This window comes from Capra hircus, chromosome 13 (genome assembly GCF_001704415.2).
Source record: "Capra hircus breed San Clemente chromosome 13, ASM170441v1, whole genome shotgun sequence".
NCBI classification, from domain to species: Eukaryota; Metazoa; Chordata; class Mammalia; order Artiodactyla; family Bovidae; genus Capra; species Capra hircus.
The window spans coordinates 58,845,794-58,864,137 of NC_030820.1; the positions used below are offsets into that span (position 1 = coordinate 58,845,794).

The window sequence follows — 18,344 nt, forward strand, 5'->3', positions numbered from 1 at the left end:
AAAAGGCAGCGCCTCTCTAGCCCCGACCAATCAGCATTCGGAATAGAGAGTTTAACTCCTATTTAAAATGAAGACTTTGAATCTTAACGGCTGAGCTCTCGGGAGGACTTGGTTTCTTTGGATCGGAGGTGGGAGTCCACAGGTGCGTAGACCTGGGGCATCTCTCTGGGGCGGGCGGGCTGGCAGGCAGGCGGGCGGACCGAGGGTGGCCTTTGCGGGTTGGTGGGAGGGAAGCGGTCTTGGGGATCGCTGGGTCAACGAGGGGTGGTCGGGGCGACAGAGCTTCCTTTTCCGTACCCCCCGCCCCGTTCCTCCCTGCGCCCCCTCCCCCGCCCCCCGTGCTTTCCCTGCACCCTCCCTTCTGTGCTTGGATATCGATATGCCCTACAGCATGCCGCCTGGTGTTTATTGAACACCCGGAGTGAATGGGGTTGTGGGGGTGGGAGGGTTGCTTTCTGATGGGGTTCTCTTGTTAAGTGAGCACCTGGGTAAGAAAGAATGCAAAATGTTTTTTTGCCGTCTTGGAATTTACGTTCTAGGGGTGGTGGGTGAGGAGACAGACGATAAACTAACAAGATAACTTCCGATAGGGATGAGTACTAGGAAGTGGGCTAGTTTGAATAGACTAGCCAGGAAAGGCCCTTGTCCGGGCAGGATGGATGAGTGGGTGAATAGATAAACCTGGAAGCCAGTGCTTCTCAAACCGTAGACCCTGGACTCCCTTTATCGGGATTACTTGAGCGTTCTAGTTAAAAATATGAACCCACCTAAGGGATCAGAGGGGCTTCCCAGGTGGCGCTATGAAGCGACTCAGGTTCGATCCCTGGCCCTCCCTGGAGGAGGGCATGGCAACCCACTCCAGTATTCTTGCCTGGAGAATCCCATAGACAGAGAAGTCTGGTGGGTTACAGTCCATAGAGTTGCACAGAGTTAGACTCGACCCATGCAAGCAAGGGATCAGAAGTGCTTGGGCGTAGGGCTCAGGTGTTTGCATTTTTATCAAGCTCTACAGGTGATTCTGATGTTTTATTGAGAACTAGTGTATGCCCGGTGTATACTGGTCATCTGGGGATGTCTTTGAAACGCAGGGTCTTAATTTGTTAGGTCTAGAGTTGGGCTCCAAAGTCTCCATTTCTAACAGTTGTCCTCCTGATGTACATGTGGCTACCATCCTTGACTTTCACTCATGTTTTCTTCTCATCCTTAACCTTCCTTGTTGTTTGGATTAAACGTGTTTCAGCAGCATACTCATTTCCTCTCCACTCTCTTTCATATGTGCGGTTAATTTGCAGGTTTGATGAAGGAAGGAGAAGTCTCCACCCACAGTGCTATTAAATCTGCTTTTCTATGTAGACTAGTAGATCTGCAGTTTGAAGTGGAGGGATCTTATGCAGGTCGCCTGGACATGAGACTCTCGAACTTGGCTGGAGTCCAGAATCACCTGAGAAACTGTCTTCTGTGGCTCTCTGCGGAATTCTGAAGCAGAGACTTAGTCCATTCTGTTCCATTATTCTTCCTGAGAAGGAAAAGTGTATTACCTGGAGCGAATGAATATTGGTAGCTTCTATAAAACCAGTGTCTGTAGAGCTATGTGATCTCATGAGTCAGCTGCTTGTAACTGTCAGGGAGAGTGAAGGCACCACAGCATGGGTGAAATTACCATTCACATGATATGAGAATTTTCTTGTCTGTTTCCGAATGGCTGTTTGATATAAGGACTCCAGATTCTTTAGTCTGGTCTCCTCTTGCAGGTGGAGTTATTTGTTTGCTTATAAAGTGGATGTGAAAGTGGGGGTCTGAAGAGTGCTTTCTGATTGGATTCTAGAATTTAGGGAGCAAGAGAAATGGATAAAGGTTTCTCTGGCCCAAGGATCCATATATCTGACTTGTTAGAGGGATCACTGGGCACAGTGTTGCAAATGGACCATAATGGGGCAAAGGTGAAAGCAGAGTGACCACTGGGAGCTTTTTGCAAATAATTGAAGGGAGAGAAAATTGTGGTTTGACCAGGTGGGAGTAGGAAAGGTTGTGAGCAGTGATTTTCAAAATAGAGCCTGTAGGATACCCTGATGGCTTAGATACAGGGTTTGAGGGAGAACCATGTAAAAGATTATAAGACTTTAGACTTGAGCAACTGGCAGGATGGAGAGAGCAGGTGAAGGGGAATGAGTATTGGGAGGAAGCAGGACGTCAGTTGGGGACAGGTTAAGATTGTGATGCCACTCAGATTACCAGGTGGTAGGAGTTCAGAGGGGAGCTTTGGGCTCGAGATGGAAATTTGGGGGTCCTCAGCCTGTGGATGGTATTAAAAGCTGGGGAAGAAGAGGTTTCATTTGGTGTGTTGGGTTGAGATGCCTGGCAGGCTTTCCTGGGGCATGCTTAGCAGGTAATAGAGAGCCTGGCAGGAGAGGAGAGGGCAGAAGGCACCAATTTGCATTCTCTTAATAGAGATGTTTAGAGCCCTGGGGCCCTAGGAAGGTGTAGACAGAGTGGGGAATCCCTTCCACGGTTACCCTAGACACTGATTGGTGGCACAGGTGAGGCTCATCAGCCAAGGTGTTTGCTTTGGGACAGCTAGTAGACAAGTCTGTGCAGGAATAGAGTGCAGGACCCCCTGGAATGCCAGGAATGCTCTTGAGGGGAAGGCTGAGAATTGACCTTTGACCTTTGGATCTGGCAACCGTCTGGTCTGCCATGCCCTCTGCCCACCCTCTGCCTGGAGCCTAGTGGGGATGAAAACCCTGTGGGAGGGAGCCTGCAGCCCGGTGAGGGAGGTGATTGAGACAACTGTTGCCCAGTTCTGCTGCTGAAAGGGCAGGCCAGAGATGTGGTCATAGTTTGAGTCAATTTAAGGGTAAAGAGGACTTTTTTTTTTTAAAGGCAGCACTTAAGGAAGCCGGCCTGTAGACTGATGGAAGGGATTCATTAGAGAAATGATGAGAGAGTGGGGTAACGCAGTTCAGGAGTGGGGTTGGAGTACCAGGGAGGGGAGAGGATGGGATGTAGTGTGTGAGGGGAAAGAAAGGCCCCACACCTGAACCTGATCTAAACCCCATACTTGTGCTCTATCACAGGAGAAAATGCTGCTCCCTTATCAGCCTTCATGGACAACAAATCATGTCAAATTCTGTGTGATGCTGAGGCTTTTTCATCAGGATTTTTAACCCTGATCCAGTGTGACGCTTTGAAGCAGATGGATTTTTACAAATTAAAGGTGGTTCTTTTTTCTTTTCAGGAATCATGGACAGATGTAAAGAAAACTGCATCTCAGGGCCTAAGGTAAATTGAATAATCAGGAATCTCAGATCCCTTTTATAAGACCCAAAGGGAAGTTGGGTTTAAGCCTAGAGTTGTCACCTTTCCTTTGAGATGTGACTGTGGTTCCTCCACCACGTCCCTGGGTGGGAACTCATTGCTTTTCTCAGCATTCAACAAGGCTCTGTTGCTTCTCTCAGTGTAACTTTTATTTCGCTCTAACTTTTTGAAGAGCCTGTGTTTGTTTCCTCTTTTGCCTCGGATCCGTTTTGTGAGTACTTGGAAACTGAAACACTAGTAAATCAATAGTAATTAGCTTTGGGGACTATTAAAACTGTGTTCATCATTATTTAAAAAATTATATAATGAGCTTTTTGTGGAACATGTGGCAAATATAAAACTTCACGCAAAAGTAATCACTATTGAATATTTGATATGTTTAGAGAAAAGACTGAAAAAATACAGATATTGTTGAAGAAATTTTAGTGGAATTGGGATTTTAGTATAAAGTTTCTGAATTGTAGCTTCTTGCTAAAGAATAATTCCCAAGTTACTGAGAATTCTTAGAAAGTGTTTAATGCCTCCCTTTTTAGATAAAAGTTTAGTTAATGAACATTTTTTTAATGGGGACATGACTTTTAGGGGTAGAGTGTTGGGGAGCGGGTAGGAGGTGTCATTCAGGTATTTCAACCCTATACTAACTGTATCGTCTGCAAGTGCTGATTCCAGTCGGTTTCCCTGTCCATCTGTTATCATTGCTGCTGCTGCTGCTAAGTCACTTCAGTCATGTCTGACTCTGTGCGACCCCACAGATGGCAGCCCACCAGGCTCCTCCGTCCCTGGGATTCTCCAGGCAAGAATACTGGAATGGGTTGCCATTTCCTTCTCCAGTGACAGTCATTATATTGCGATATTAGAAGACAGACCTTTGGAATACTCGCCAGATACTCAGCTTTCCTTCATGAAGACCATCACATTCCTTTTTCCTCCCCAATCTAGACTGCAGTTCCACTTAGTGATGGCCCAAAACGTGTTCCAGTGGCTCAGCAGTTTCCCTCTCAGAATCCGGTGTCTGTGAACAGCGGCCAGGCTCAGCGTGTCCTGTGTCCCACAAATTCCTCGCAGCGTGTTCCTTCACAAGCACAGAAGCTAGTCTCCATCCAGAAACCAGTACAGACCCTGAAGCAGAAGCCACTGCAGGCAGCCAGCGCCCCTCGTCCTGTCATCAGGCCACCAAGTAACACCCAGAAGAGCAAACAACCCCAGCCACCAGTGCCTGGTAAGCAGTCTTCTTAGGCTCATTGAAGAGCCATTCTTTTATTTGCTAAAAAAAAAAAACCCACTCCCACATATACAGATGTGTGTTTACTATTTGGAACCCTAGCTTTTACATCATTTCTACTGAAGATGGGGAGAGCATCTGATGTCGGGGTGAAGTAACAAGTCTACTGTGGGCCAGGCCTGACCCCCACCCTCCTGAAAGAGGTGGGCAGTCAGGGAAGACACAACAGCAGCCCCGTATTCTTTGGATTGCTTATTGGGGCAGAGGAGATTCTTTTAGCAAGTACACTTGGAACTGAAAAATTCCAAGGTTCTGGAGCATGGAGGGAAGTGCTGGGGGTTGGGGGAGTGAGTGGACTGAGGCAGGCAGGGCGAGGTCAGGGTGGGCACTGTCGGGCTCAGCAGGGCTCTGTCCCCTATGTACTGGGAAGCTGCTGAAAGGTTTTTGAGCAGGGGAGGGGCTGACTTGCCTCTTAGAGAAAGCTTATCTGGATATGTGGGATGAATTGAAGAGTAGCCATGCTGACCCAGGGGTACCAGGTAGGGGGGAGGCCATTAGGTTTTGTCTCCAGTATTGCAGGGGCCTGAGCTGGGTCGGTGTTAATAGTTATTATTTCCCAATTGTTGAGTGCTCCATAGCAGGCTTTCTTCATCCACGTTGTGTCATTATGTCCTCGTAAGCACTCTACAGAGGCAACCGTAGTTTCTACCTCGATTTTGTGGAGGAGGAAGCTAAGACTTCGAAGCATTAACTTATTCAAACACAGCCAGGGCAGAGTGATTCAGACAGATTTGAGAGCTCAATTAGGATGCCAGCTTGACAGAATGGGGCAGTAAGCCAGACATGGGGACGGTGGTTATACCGGTGGCATTAAACCATTAAACTGAGATCGTGAACTGTGGAGGGAAAGACTACAGTTTAGACCTGAATTCAAAAATCTCACCAGAGCAAACTGTGCTACTGTTGGAGGTTGAAGTGCTGGAAATATGCAAGTAGAAATGTCCAGTGTAATTTCCCCTTGGCTGCTAACACAGTGGAAGGAGGGTGGTGGTTGGTTCATGTTTTGTTGCACATTGTCTGATGCTGACCCACCTCCTGGGTAAGAGGTGATCAATTGTTACAAATGGGAAGACTGGTAACTCTGTTTAGAAGCTCTTCATTTAGAAACTGAGGCTCCAGGGAGAATCTACACAGCCTTGGGTTTTTAGATTATCTGAGGGCCTATGATGTATCTGCTTATCTTTTACTCTCAGAGCTTTATACAGACTTCAGATGGCACGAGTCAGGTTACAGTGTAGTCGTCTTTTTTTTTCCTTTTTAAAATAAAACCAAAAATAGTCCAGATCTGTCATTCTGGGCATAACACTGATATTTTGGTGACTACTCTTTGATTCATCTCTAATCAAAGACTGTTAACTTATTCTATTTAGGAAATAATCCTGAGAAGGAAGTGGCATCAAAACAAAAAAATGAAGAATCAAAAAAGTAAGTTTTATCTTATGTCCAAAGTTCTGTACCATCATTCTACTAGAACATACTAATGTCATTTAATTGCAAATTTAGTTATAGGAACAGACCTGTTAAAAATAGACCTTTGTACTTTCACTTGGAAATTTGGAACATCTATAGTTTCTAAATCTTCAAAGAGAGAAGGGATTTTAATGATGTTTATGAGAGACTCGAGTTTTTCTTACTGCTTTTCACATTTAGAAAGGACTTATATTTGACCTAGAATCTGTTACAGAAATCAAGTGAAACTTCCTCTCGACCCTCGGAAGTAACTACTGCATACAGTTTCTGTATGCTTCTCTGCTGCCTCTAATAAAGAGGTGGCAGTTAAACAACAAAATGCGGTCCTCTTGCAGCCCTGTGGACAAATACTTGACTGTAGAGTACTTTGAAAGTATTGATGCACTTACTATATCTGTTCTTCATAAAAAGCTTGGCTGTATTTTCCCTTGCTCTCAGTCTCTGAACTGTCTAGATGCAAGCCACAGCCTTTTTTGCTCTTATCTGCCTACCAGAAACTTTCTGAGAGTCTCATCCAGTGGTTCCCAGCCCACTGTCCTGTAGGCTCCATCCTGTTTGCTTTCCCAGAGTGGTTCTCCACCGCAGAGAGTGGTGGCGTCTCCACGGCGAGAGGAGGCCATTTGAAAGAGGTTCCCAGTTGTTTCTGGAACCTTCTTGCTTCTCCAGTTTCTCATCCAATCCTCCTGTGGTCTTAGCATTGTTGCTAATAGGTCTGTGCTCAGAGCATAGTACTGTCTCAGAACACTTCCCAGCAAGTGCCTCAGCTCCAGAAGTCCAGATTTTTCCCTGTCACAGACTCATTCAGAGGAGGCTATGGTTTGGTTCTTGCCGAGGATACGTGCTGAATACCACTTTGAGTATAGAATTATTGATAGGACTGGGATGTCTGCTACTCATTAATATACCTCATTAGAAAGGATGTGTTTTCTTCACACTTTAAAATGTTCAATTCTTCCCCAGAAGGCAATGGGCTTTGGAAGATTTTGAAATTGGTCGCCCGCTGGGTAAAGGAAAGTTTGGTAATGTTTATTTGGCGAGAGAAAAACAAAGCAAGTTTATTCTGGCTCTTAAAGTATTATTCAAAGCTCAGCTGGAGAAGGCCGGCGTTGAGCATCAGCTGAGAAGAGAAGTAGAAATCCAGTCGCATCTCAGGTAAGTCTCCAGATGATGTCCGGGAGAGTGGCGTACAGAACTTAGACTTCAGTGTTTATGAACTTCTTTGTAGAAGGCTGGCTTCACAGTACTGCAAAGAATGACTAAATTCATTTTTTCCAAAGATTTATCTAGACTTAACTGCTGTGGTTTGGAAAAATTGCTTGAAGGTTTGTCTTGTTAATGGAGTAATTTACTGGATGAGTTTTGTTTTGTTTTGGTGGATAATTAAAGGACTGATACCTCTTATTTTGAGTTCAGGTTGCACACTGGTAGCCTATAGGTTGACTTTAGCCAGTGGATCTTTTTGTTTTCAGTGAATTTAAAAAAATCTCAGCTAGCCTGTGCTCAGCTGGCCAAGCCCTCCACAGCACATCTGCTGCTGCTATTGAACGTGGTCTGTGTTGTCTGTCTCATGGAATGTGAGTTTCTAACTACCGTGGGAATGGCACGTCTTTTTTTTTTTTCTTCTTTCAATTTGCGGAGACTTAATATTTAGCTGAATTCTTTCCCCCTAAGAATATAGATGGTTCAAAGGAAGGAAATAGTCTTAACTAAACCTGAGGTCCAGGTTTAATACCTTGAAATGCATGTAAATTGATAGCAGTGTACGTATTTTTCTTACAGTGGGTTCAGAGCTTCACATTTTCAAGGGCAGTGGAAGGTGGGATCTGTGACCAGCAGCAGTTCTCACCACTGGTTTCACATGAGGGATCTGATACTCAGTACAGATGCCCCGCCATACCAGGTGTCCGTCTTTCATTGCAGGCATCCAAACATCCTCAGACTATATGGTTATTTCCATGATGCTACCAGAGTCTACTTAATTTTGGAATATGCACCCCTCGGAGCTGTCTATAGAGAACTTCAGAAACTGTCAAAGTTTGATGAGCAGAGAACTGCCACGGTGAGTTTTCATTTACTGTCCAGACTAATTCTGTTTACTCTATACCTGTCCTACACAGTGCTGTACCTTTCATTATATAATAGAGGGGGTTTCGTTTCATGGAAAGCTAGCTTAATACAGGGGTCCCTTACCTCTGGGATCTAATGCCTGATGATCTGGGGTCAGGCTGATGTAATAATAATAGAAATGAAGCACACAATAAATGTAATGCACTTGAGTCATCCCGAAACCATCTGCCCTACCCCAGGTCTGTGGGAAAATTATCTTCCACAAAATTGGTCCTTGGTGCCAACACTGGTTTCAGTTCAGTTCAGTCACTCAGTCCTGTCCAACTCTTTGTGGCCCCATGAATCGCAGCATGCCAGGCCTCCCTGTCCATCACCAACTCCCAGAGTTCACCCACACCCACACCCACGTGCATCGAGTTGGTGATGCCATCCAGCCATCTCATCCTCTGTCGTCCCCTTCTCCTCCTGCCCCCAATCCCTCCCAGCATCAGAGTCTTTTGCAATGAGTCAACTCTTCACATCAGGTGGCCAAATTACTGGAGTTTCAGCTTTAGCATCATTCCTTCCAATGAACACCCAGGACTGATCTCTTTCAGAATGGACTGGTTGGATCTCCTTGCAGTCCAAGGGACTCTCAAGAGTCTTCTCCAACACCACAGTTCAAAAGCATCCGTTCTTCGGCACTCAGCTTTCTTCACAGTCCAACTCTCACATCCATACATGACTACTGGAAAAACCATAACCTTGACTAGATGGACCTTTGTGGGCAAAGTAATGTCTCTGCTTTTGAGTATGCTATCTAGGTTGCTCATAACTTTCCTTCCAAGGAGTAAGCGTCTTTTAAATTTCATGGCTGCAGTCACCATCTGCAGTGATTTTGGAGCCCAGAAAAATAAAGTCTGACACTGTTTCTACTGTTTCCCCATCTATTTCCCATGAAGTGATGGGACCGGATACCATGATCTTAGTTTTCTGAATGTTGAGCTTTAAGCCAACTTTTTCACTCTCCTCTTTCACTTTCATCAAGAGGCTTTTTAGTTCCTCTTCACTTTCTGCCATAAAGGTGGTGTCATCTGCATATCTGAGGTTATTGATATTTCTCCCGGCGTCTTGATTCCAGCTTGTGTTTCTTCCAGCCCAGCATTTCTCATGATGTACTCTGCATAGAAGTTAAATAAGCAGGGTGACAATATACAGCCTTGACATACTCCTTTTCCTGTTTGGAACCAGTCTGTTGTTCCGTGTCCAGTTCCAACTGTTGCTTCCTGACCTGCATACAGATTTCTCAAGAGGCAGGTCAGGTGGTCTGGTATTCCCATCTCTTTTAGAATTCTCCACAGTTTGTTGTGATCCACACAGTCAAAGGCTTTGGCATAGTCAGTAAAGCAGAAATAGATGTTTTTCTGGAACTCTCTTTCTTTTTCCATGATCCAGTGGATGTTGGCAATTTGATCTCTGGTTCCTCTGCCGTCTCTAAAACCAGCTGGAACATCAGGAAGTTCACGGTTCACGTATTGCTGAAGCCTGGCTTGGAGAATTTTGAGCATTACTTTACTAGCGTGTGAGATGAGTGCAATTGTGTGGTAGTTGAGCATTCTTTGGCATTGCCTTTCTTTGGGATTGGAATGAAAACTGACCTTTTCCAGTCCTGTGGCCAAACTTGCTGGCATATTGAGTGCAGCACCTTCACAGCATCATCTTTCAGGATTTGAAATAGCTCAGCTGGAATGCCATCACCTCTACTAGCTTTGTTCGTAGTGATGCTTTCTAAGGCTCACTTGACTTCACATTCCAGGATATCTGGCTCTAGGTGAGTGATCATACCATCGTGATTATCTTGGTCGTGAAGGTCTTTTTTGTACAGTTCTTCTGTGTATCCTTGCCACCTCTTCTTAATATCTTCTGCCTCTTTTAGGTCCATACCATTTCTGTCCTTTATCAAGCCCATCTTTGCATGAAATGTTCTCTTGTTATCTCTAATTTTCTTGAAGAAGAGATCTCTAGTCTTTCCCATTCTGTCGTTTTCCTCTATTTCTTTGCATTGATCACTGAGGAAGCCTTTCTTATCTCTTCTTGCTATTCTTCGGAACTCTGCATTCAGATGCTTATATCTTTCCTTTTCTCCTTTGCTTTTCACTTCTCTTCTTTTGACAGCTATTTGTAAGGCCTCCCCAGACAGCCATTTTGCTTAGGTACCTTATATACAGGTAAAATCAAATACCAAATGAAATCTTGTGGTTCGTTTCCACAGCTGTTTCTGTGGAAATATATATAAATAGTTACCCTGTTTATAAAAGAGAAGAATGTATTCTTGATTAGTTTTAGATTTACAGAACAATTGAAGATAGTGCAGACTTACTTTTTCCATGCACATCTGACTTCTATTACTATATTATATCTGTGGTACAACTGTTATAACTAATGGACCGCTGCTACTGCTAAGTCGCTTCAGTCATGTCCGACTCTGTGCGTCCCCATAGACAGCAGCCCACCAGGCTCCTCCGTCCCTGGGATTCTCCAGGCAAGAACACTGGAGTGGGTTGCCATTTCCTTCTCCAATGCATAAAAGTGAAAGTGAGGTCGCTCAGTTATGTCCGACTCTTCGCGACCCCATGGGCTGGAGCCTACCAGTCTCCTCCGTCCATGGGATTTTCCAGGCGAGAGTACTGGAGTGGGATGCCATCGCACTAGTACATAACTATTGTCTGAAATTCAGACTTAGATTCAGATTTCCTTTGTTTCTCATGATTAGATTCAGTTCAGTCGCTCAGTCGTGTTTGACTCTTTGTGACCCCATGAACTGTAGCACGCCAGGCCTCCCTGTCCATCACCAACTCCTGGAGTCCACCTAAATCCATGTCCATCGAGTTGATGATGCCATCCAACCATCTCATCCTCTGTCGTCCCCTTCTCCTCCTGCCCTCAATCATTCCCAGCATCAGGGTCTTTTCCAGTGAGTCAGCTCTTTGCATCAGGTGGCCAAAGTATTGGAGTTTCAGCTTTAACATCAGTCCTTCCAATGAACACCTAGGACTGATCTCCTTTAGGATGGACTGGTTGGATCTCCTTACAGTCCAAGGGACTCTCAAGAGTCTTCTCCAACACCACAGTTCAAAAGCATCAATTCTTCAGCACTCAGCTTTCTTTATAGCCCAACTCTCATATCCATACATGACCACTGGACAAACCATAGCCTTGTCTAGATGGACCTTTGTTGGCAAAGAAATGTCTCTGCTTTTTAATATGCTGTCTAGGTTGGTCATAACTTTAGGATCATGGGTTTTGGGAGGAAGGTCAGAGGTGAAAGGCATTCTCTAAGGATACAAGCTACTGACCTGACTCATCCCCAGGTGTTGGTCTCGACCACCCGGCTAGGGTAGTGTTTGTTAGGCTTCTCCTCTGTAGAGTTACTCTCTCTCCCTTTTCAGAGGAACAGCTCTTCTCCTACAGGGCAGGGTATCGACATAAATTACTTGGAACTCTGTACTACAGAGCTGTCTTTTCTCCCTTATTGATTTGCTCAAATATTTATGAATATGGACTCAGACGCTTGATACTTTGAGGATAATCTAATAGCACTTTGCTCTCGTTGTTCATTCCAGATTTGGCCTCCGGCTGCTCTTTTACACAGCGCCTGTGTCCTTCTGACCTGTCCCCATCATTGTGGGGAGTCTGGGCCTGTGTTTTTTTTAAAAGCGCTTTCTGTTTGTCGGTGCCATAAGGTGCTCCAGCTTCATCTTACACATTTTCTAAGTCTTAGAATTCATTATTTCTCTAAGGAGCTTTGCTTCCTTTTATTGGAAAATGTTATTAGAAGCCTTGATCTGGGTGCTGGATATGCTCATTGCTACTGTTACCACTTCTGGGCTTTCAGCTGAAAGAAAGCATTGAGTTGTGTGTATTGTAATCTCAGTATCTGCATGTATATGAAAGTATTTATAATTATCCACCTGTATCTATAGTATCTATAGTAAACATGAGTCCCTTATCACATGGATCATTTTACTCTCCTCCCTTGCTTATCGTAGCCTCCATTGATCACTGAGGAAGCCTTTCTTATCTCTTCTTGCTATTCTTCGGAACTCTGCATTCAGATGCTTATATCTTTCCTTTTCTCCTTTGCTTTTCACTTTTCTTCTTCAAGTGGTTTTACTTTTATCTTCTACTGAAATCACAGCACTGTTGGTGAATGACCCCTCTGGTTCTGTCTGTGCAGTGAAGACATACTATTTCAACTTAAATATTTGCCCTTTGGATAAGTAGAAATCTATTTTATTTGCTCTTTAACTAGGCAAGGTAGTTTCTTCTTTAATTGGCAAGTAATGTTTGTACTCAGTTTTCTTCAATCCAGTGGAGTTTACTTTGGTGTAAACGGATAGCTGTTTGAAAGGAAGTAAAAGGTTGGTTCTTTCTAGATTCCCTAGTAGTTTATACACACACACACCTGTTTTTCTTTCCTGATTAATTAAAACTAGTTCTGGAGAAGTGTTAGGGACCTTTACACATAATCCATAATCTTAATGTGGGCATGTGGAGGGGGTGGATGCAGAGAGCGCTGGTTCCTGCCGGGTTTGAGCAGGGGCAGCCCACTGTCGTCTGGAATCCTACTGTATCCTCTTAGAGCATCACCCACTTTGGTGCAGGAGACGAGCTTTCTTTGCCTTTGCTTTCAGTTTATTTATGGTTTATTTAAGTTTATGGTCTAAAGTTTGGTCTCTGCCTTTTGGCTGAAAGCAATGAAAAATGTCCTTTCTGATAATAACATCTGGTTTGTACCCGTTCATTTGGTAAACCTTTTTGGTATAACATAATGTTCAGTCCTATTTAGAATTAGTTTTTGAGAAACCAACACTTCTCAAACGTCAGTCAGAACTAAATATATTCAATATATTAGAAAATAATTCTCATTTACATGTTAAAGCAAATCCTGGGCTTGCTTAAGTTTATAGCTTCACACAAACCCTTTTGTTGTAATTTTGCCTTAGTTTTAAAAATGGGGATGGACTATAAAGTTTTTCTTTTTTAAGAATGTTAAAAATTGTTTACAGGCCCGACTCCCTCATTTGTACCAGTTTTTCAATATTGTCATAATTCATGGCTTCTGGGCCATAAATTGCCAGGTGGGGATGTAGTGGTACCTTGGTGTTCTCCTGTCTTTCGGTGTCGCACCTGCTGTGTGAGCAGATAACCTAGCACAGAGACACTTCTACTTCACACTGAACACTAAATTGGTTTGTTTTCTTCTAGAGTCGTCCACTGTCTCTAGTTTGCTTTCAAATCTACAAAACATGTTAAAATCTATGTTGAGTTTCCTTTCAGAAGAGATGTCTAAAATTAACTTGTGTTATATAAATCTAAAATGGATTTCCAATACTTTTTGTTTTAATAGTATATCACAGAATTGGCAAATGCCTTGTCTTACTGTCATTCAAAGAGAGTTATTCACAGAGATATTAAGCCAGAGAACCTGCTCCTCGGATCAGCTGGAGAGCTTAAGATCGCCGATTTTGGGTGGTCGGTACATGCCCCATCCTCCAGGTATATAACTTCAGAGATGGAACTTGTTTGTTTGGTTTAGCAAAAGCCTAGGGGCTAATGAGCTAAATAGTAAAATATTTACTATAAGTAAATGTGAGCATAGACGTTGTGGGCGGTTGGGTCAGGTAACTGACATACATGCTTTGGAGTAATTTAGGCCTGGCAGGAAACTAGTGTCTTCAGGAACATTTTTACTGTGCAGCCATTTGTGGATGTTTATCCTGGGGTTACGGAGAAGGCAGTGGCACCCCACTCCAGTACTCTTGCCTGGAAAATCCCATGGACGGAGGAGCCTGGTAGGCTGCAGTCCATGAGGTCGCTGAGAGTCAGACCTGACTGAGCGACTTCGCTTTGACTTTTCACTTTCATGCATTGGAGAAGGAAATGGCAAGCCACTCCAGTATTCTTGCCTGGAGAACCCCAGGGATGGAGAATGCTGGTGGGCTGCCATCTATAGGGTTGCACAGAGTCGGACACGACTGAAGCAACTTAGCAGCAGCAGCAACCTGGGGTTAAAGATGCATACTATCCTTAGAGGCCAGTGAAGGGGACAAATAGGTAAAAGATATGACAAGTGTATCACAGAATGAAATGCGGTGGGTAGAGGGGGAATAACACCTGACTGACGGGGAGGGAAACTCCACTGCCTCCAGGGCCAGGAGACACGAGTTTTATGAGTTCTGAGGGCAGCACCTGCAGAGCTCTAGAACTGGGAGCTTAAAGGAACCAAACTAGTTTGGATGGAGCTTTCAGAGTGGTGGGTAAAGATTCTTTGGTCTGCTCCTGTCAACAGAGCAGTCCTTTCCTATCTCCTCTTAAAGCAGAGAGATCAACCTATGAAACAATTTAAGTGAACTTTGCAAACAGAGCTAAAACATTTTCTCCTGTTTTTAGGTTGGGTTTCAATGAGCTTTTGAAATCATGTGTGAAGTAGGGCAATTAAAAGCATACATCTACTGCTAAGAGTTTGTCAGCTTTGGGGTAGGTCTTTAAAAAATTGTAACCAGATTACTTTAAAGCCAGTTTAAAAAACTGTGTAGTCCAAAATGGATGCTGTTGAGTGTGAGATTTGTTTTTGATACAGATCACTCCTAGTTGTTTCCAGCAAGGCACTGAATCTGCTGTTGCAGTCTTTTTGTTTTGGGGAGAAAAAAATCTGGTTGTCACAAGTGGGAGCTGTTGGCCTCTGGTGAGGCAAACAGCAATGGCTGTATGATCACAGGGCTAAGCTGGACCTTGGCCCGCCCAGTGGTGTCCTCACGACAGGAAAGCTGGCTGATCCTTTTCTAAAGAGGATATCATATAAAATGTTGGTCACTTGGCCCGGCTTCCCATAGCTGGTTCGCTGTGAGAGCTCTCAGGTTACTGTGCTGTCTTCCGAGGCTCTTGATCTGGGCCTTCTCCCGAATCCAGTGGTGAGAGGCTAGGAGTCTGCGGTGGCAGCTCCTTTAGGTGAGCGAACATTTGTGCGCTTGCCAGGCACCAGTGGCACCAAAGAGTAACTGGTACAAGGCAGCAAAATCTGCCTAGCCTTTGCTCCTGTTTTGATGTCTGTTTCCAACCTCTGTTATAAAAACGGACACGCTGAATTGATCACCTGCCTATCCAGTGCCTATACTCCCAATAGTTGTTAACATTTTACCATATTGAGTGTGTCTATGTTTTGGTGAACCTTCAAAAAATAAGTGACAGACAGCATGCTTCATCCTTTGAGTGCTTCAGTAGTAGGCTAAGGACATTGTCCTGTATAATCACAGCCATTATCACACCTAAGAAACCTAGTCTTGTTAATATCTACTATTTAGTCCATGTTCAAATTTCCCTAGAAGTTCACACAGTTTTATAGTGGTGATACTTTAAATCTTATATATCATTTAAGGAAGTTCTGGAATTAGACATATTTGGGGTGCCACATGATTGCTAACTGTGAGGTCGGGTACAGCACCCCGTCTAAAAAGGGGTTTATAATAGCACCTGCTTTGTAGCACAGGAGCTAGCCTAGGAAAAGCGCTCAGAGTTAGTGGAATGGTTGGTGCCTTTGAGCAGCTGTCGTGATAATAGAAACAGTAGCACGTCAACCTGAGCCTGCCTGTATTTTCAGGAGGACCACCCTCTGCGGCACGCTGGACTACCTGCCCCCTGAGATGATTGAGGGCCGGATGCACGACGAGAAAGTGGACCTCTGGAGCCTTGGGGTGCTTTGCTATGAGTTCCTCGTCGGGAAGCCTCCTTTTGAGGCAGACACATACCAGGAGACCTACAGAAGAATATCACGGGTAAGGCCTCACTACAAAGGGACCCGTCGTCGTTAGAATTCCTTATCAGGCTTGACAGGAGGCTATGATCTGAGTATTTCTCGTGTTCTCTCTGAGCCACGTTGTGACTCTTGTCACTTATTGTGTACTCATCCAGGTGGAATTCACATACCCTGACTGCGTGCCCGAGGGAGCCAGGGACCTCATTTCAAGACTATTGAAGCACAACCCCAGCCAGAGGCCCACCCTCAAAGAAGTACTTGAACACCCCTGGATCACAGCCAACTCAAAACCATCAAGTTGTCAGAAAAAAGAATCAACTAGCAAACAGTCTTAATCTTTGGGGGCAGAGATCCTTAGGCCAGGGCTGCCTTGTCCTGGAGCAGGGTGCTGGCATGTCTCCCTGTGGCTTGCCCGCCATCGAGACTCTACAGGACATGCTGCTGACGAGCAGGCAGTGCTCAGAGTCCCACTTCTGCAGACACGATACTCTGCAGCAGTGGGAGCAGCTGTGAGAATCGTGTTAACTTCACTGGTTATACTATCAATCTGGAGGCAAGGTTTGAGGGCAGCCACCCCGCAGCCTGTTTGGAGTAAGGCGTCCTCGTGGAAGACGGACTCAGAGCCTGGCTGTGGGGAAGGGAGTCATGCCTAGTCCTGCCTTGACCCTTGAAACACTGTGCAATAACCTTCCCAGTCCTGTGTGTGTGTAACTTATCGGGTGGCCCAGTCTGGTAACGCTGTCAGAATGAACATGTGATTCTTCCTTTTAAATGTTAAAATAAAGACTTTTGTATAGACTTGTATCCTTACCCTTCAGGACTGTTCGGTATCTGTCCAGCACCCCAGCTTGGCCTGCTTGTGGGTCCTCAGTCACTCACCTGGTGAGACTGAGGCAGGAGCATGGGCTCGCCTCAGTCTTGGGGCACAGGGGTGTCTCAGCCCTTTCTAAATGGTAAAGCCTTATTTTCTCCCATGGTGTTGATGTTTTTATAAAGTTCTCACACGTGTAACCTTGACATTAAAGTGCATCTCCCAGGAGTTCACATTCAACAGACACTTTGAGAAACACTGGGTTATATCTTGTCACTAGGTGGTGGGGACGGGGAGGTCGGCAGGCCCATGGACATATGGGCCTTCCTTCATTTCCTTCCTTCCCTCATCCCTCGTCCTACACTCCTGGGGGTGGGGGAGGGAGGAAGAGTCAACCAGCAGGCACCTTGTGATGGGTTAGGTAACAGAAAGCGGGAGCAGGGCCCTGGGGAAGGAGACTCTTGGTCGGACTTGAAAGACAGGATTTAAAGTTTAGAGGCAGGTGTGGCAAGAGGTCCTTGCAGCCTGAGGAGGGGCCTGCAGGAAATGTGGCCCTCTGGTGGGGGGAACTGGAAGTGGGGTGCTCTGCCGGGGAACACCAGGAGTGGGTGTGAGGGCAGCCAGCACCCTCCACTGTCCCCCGTGCCCCCGAGGCTTGGTCCCTGTCCTGGGCAGTGGACGTTCACCGTTGTGCATGACCACAGCCTGCTGGAGTCCTCATCCTAAGGAGTCACCTGCCCAGTCAGCAAAAGCTGGGGGCTGCTGGGTGTTCACTAGAGCTGCAGGTGGTCTGGCTGGACAAAGGGGAGGGGTCAACCATCCATGTCCACACCCACCCACTTCTGGGCTATGACCATGTTCTTGACAGCATGGTGAGGAGCTCCACGTGTCGGGTGAGCCAGCTCCTGGGAACCTGATTTTCCCAGTTTGGCCCTCGGTCTTGATTATGTGGTCAAAGTGTTCACCCAGCCAGACTCCCTCCCCAGCTGAACCAGAGTCTGGGTGCTGCCAGTGTTCAAAGTGTTCATACAAGTGGACACTGCTGCCCCCTCGGTACAGCTGGCCGGGGCTTCCCTTATCCTGTTCACCTGGTCCCCATGGGACACCCTAGAGCTGTGGCATCTGTGTCAACTTGAAAGCCAAATCCACAGATGAGTCTGCTTGCAGTCCACAGCTAATTCTTTTCACCAGCTGTTGAGTCTTGGCTTAGAAATGAGGTGCCATGAGGAGCTGGTCTCTCCCATTTTTGGTCTCAGGTCCCATGTGCTCCTATCACGTAAAATTACATATTTCTAGCTGCCAACACGTGTGCATCAACCAAGATGGTGAACTTGACCATGATGAAGACAAAGGTGGAAGTGTTGAACTTACTGAGAATGAGGAGAGGAAATAAGTTTTCACGGCCAACTTTCAATGCAAGAGGTACCAGAGATCAGAAATGTCCACACAGAAAGAAGTGCTATACACTTCCATGGCAGAGTTGGCGAAGTCGTCATGGAAACACCGAAACAAGTGGGTAAAACCGCAGTGTCCAATTGCCTTAGGACAAAGGAACTTCCAGTTCCCACAGTCTTGAGCTTTATATCCCAAAGTAGTAGTTCATC

The 18,344-nt window shown here is 45.4% G+C and overlaps 1 protein-coding gene across 1 annotated transcript; it reads left to right on the forward strand.

The window, feature by feature from the left end:
- Window positions 13-16,733, forward strand: AURKA (aurora kinase A). The gene is made up of 9 exons (XM_005688324.3): window positions 13-142; window positions 3,236-3,279; window positions 4,255-4,534; window positions 5,968-6,022; window positions 7,028-7,219; window positions 7,988-8,126; window positions 13,524-13,672; window positions 15,774-15,948; window positions 16,085-16,733. Exons 2-9 carry the CDS (start codon window positions 3,241-3,243, stop codon window positions 16,262-16,264), a joined length of 1,209 nt encoding a protein of 402 aa, XP_005688381.2. The 5' UTR covers window positions 13-142; window positions 3,236-3,240; the 3' UTR covers window positions 16,265-16,733.

Bases quoted from the DNA above. Each gene is read 5' to 3' on its own strand.
- AURKA (XM_005688324.3), top strand. From the start codon at position 3,241: ATGGACAGATGTAAAGAAAACTGCATCTCAGGGCCTAAG. The intron at 6,023-7,027 runs GTAAGTTTTATC...ATTCTTCCCCAG, and splicing joins AAAAATGAAGAATCAAAAAA to AAGGCAATGGGCTTTGGAAG. The intron at 15,949-16,084 runs GTAAGGCCTCAC...GTACTCATCCAG, and splicing joins CCTACAGAAGAATATCACGG to GTGGAATTCACATACCCTGA.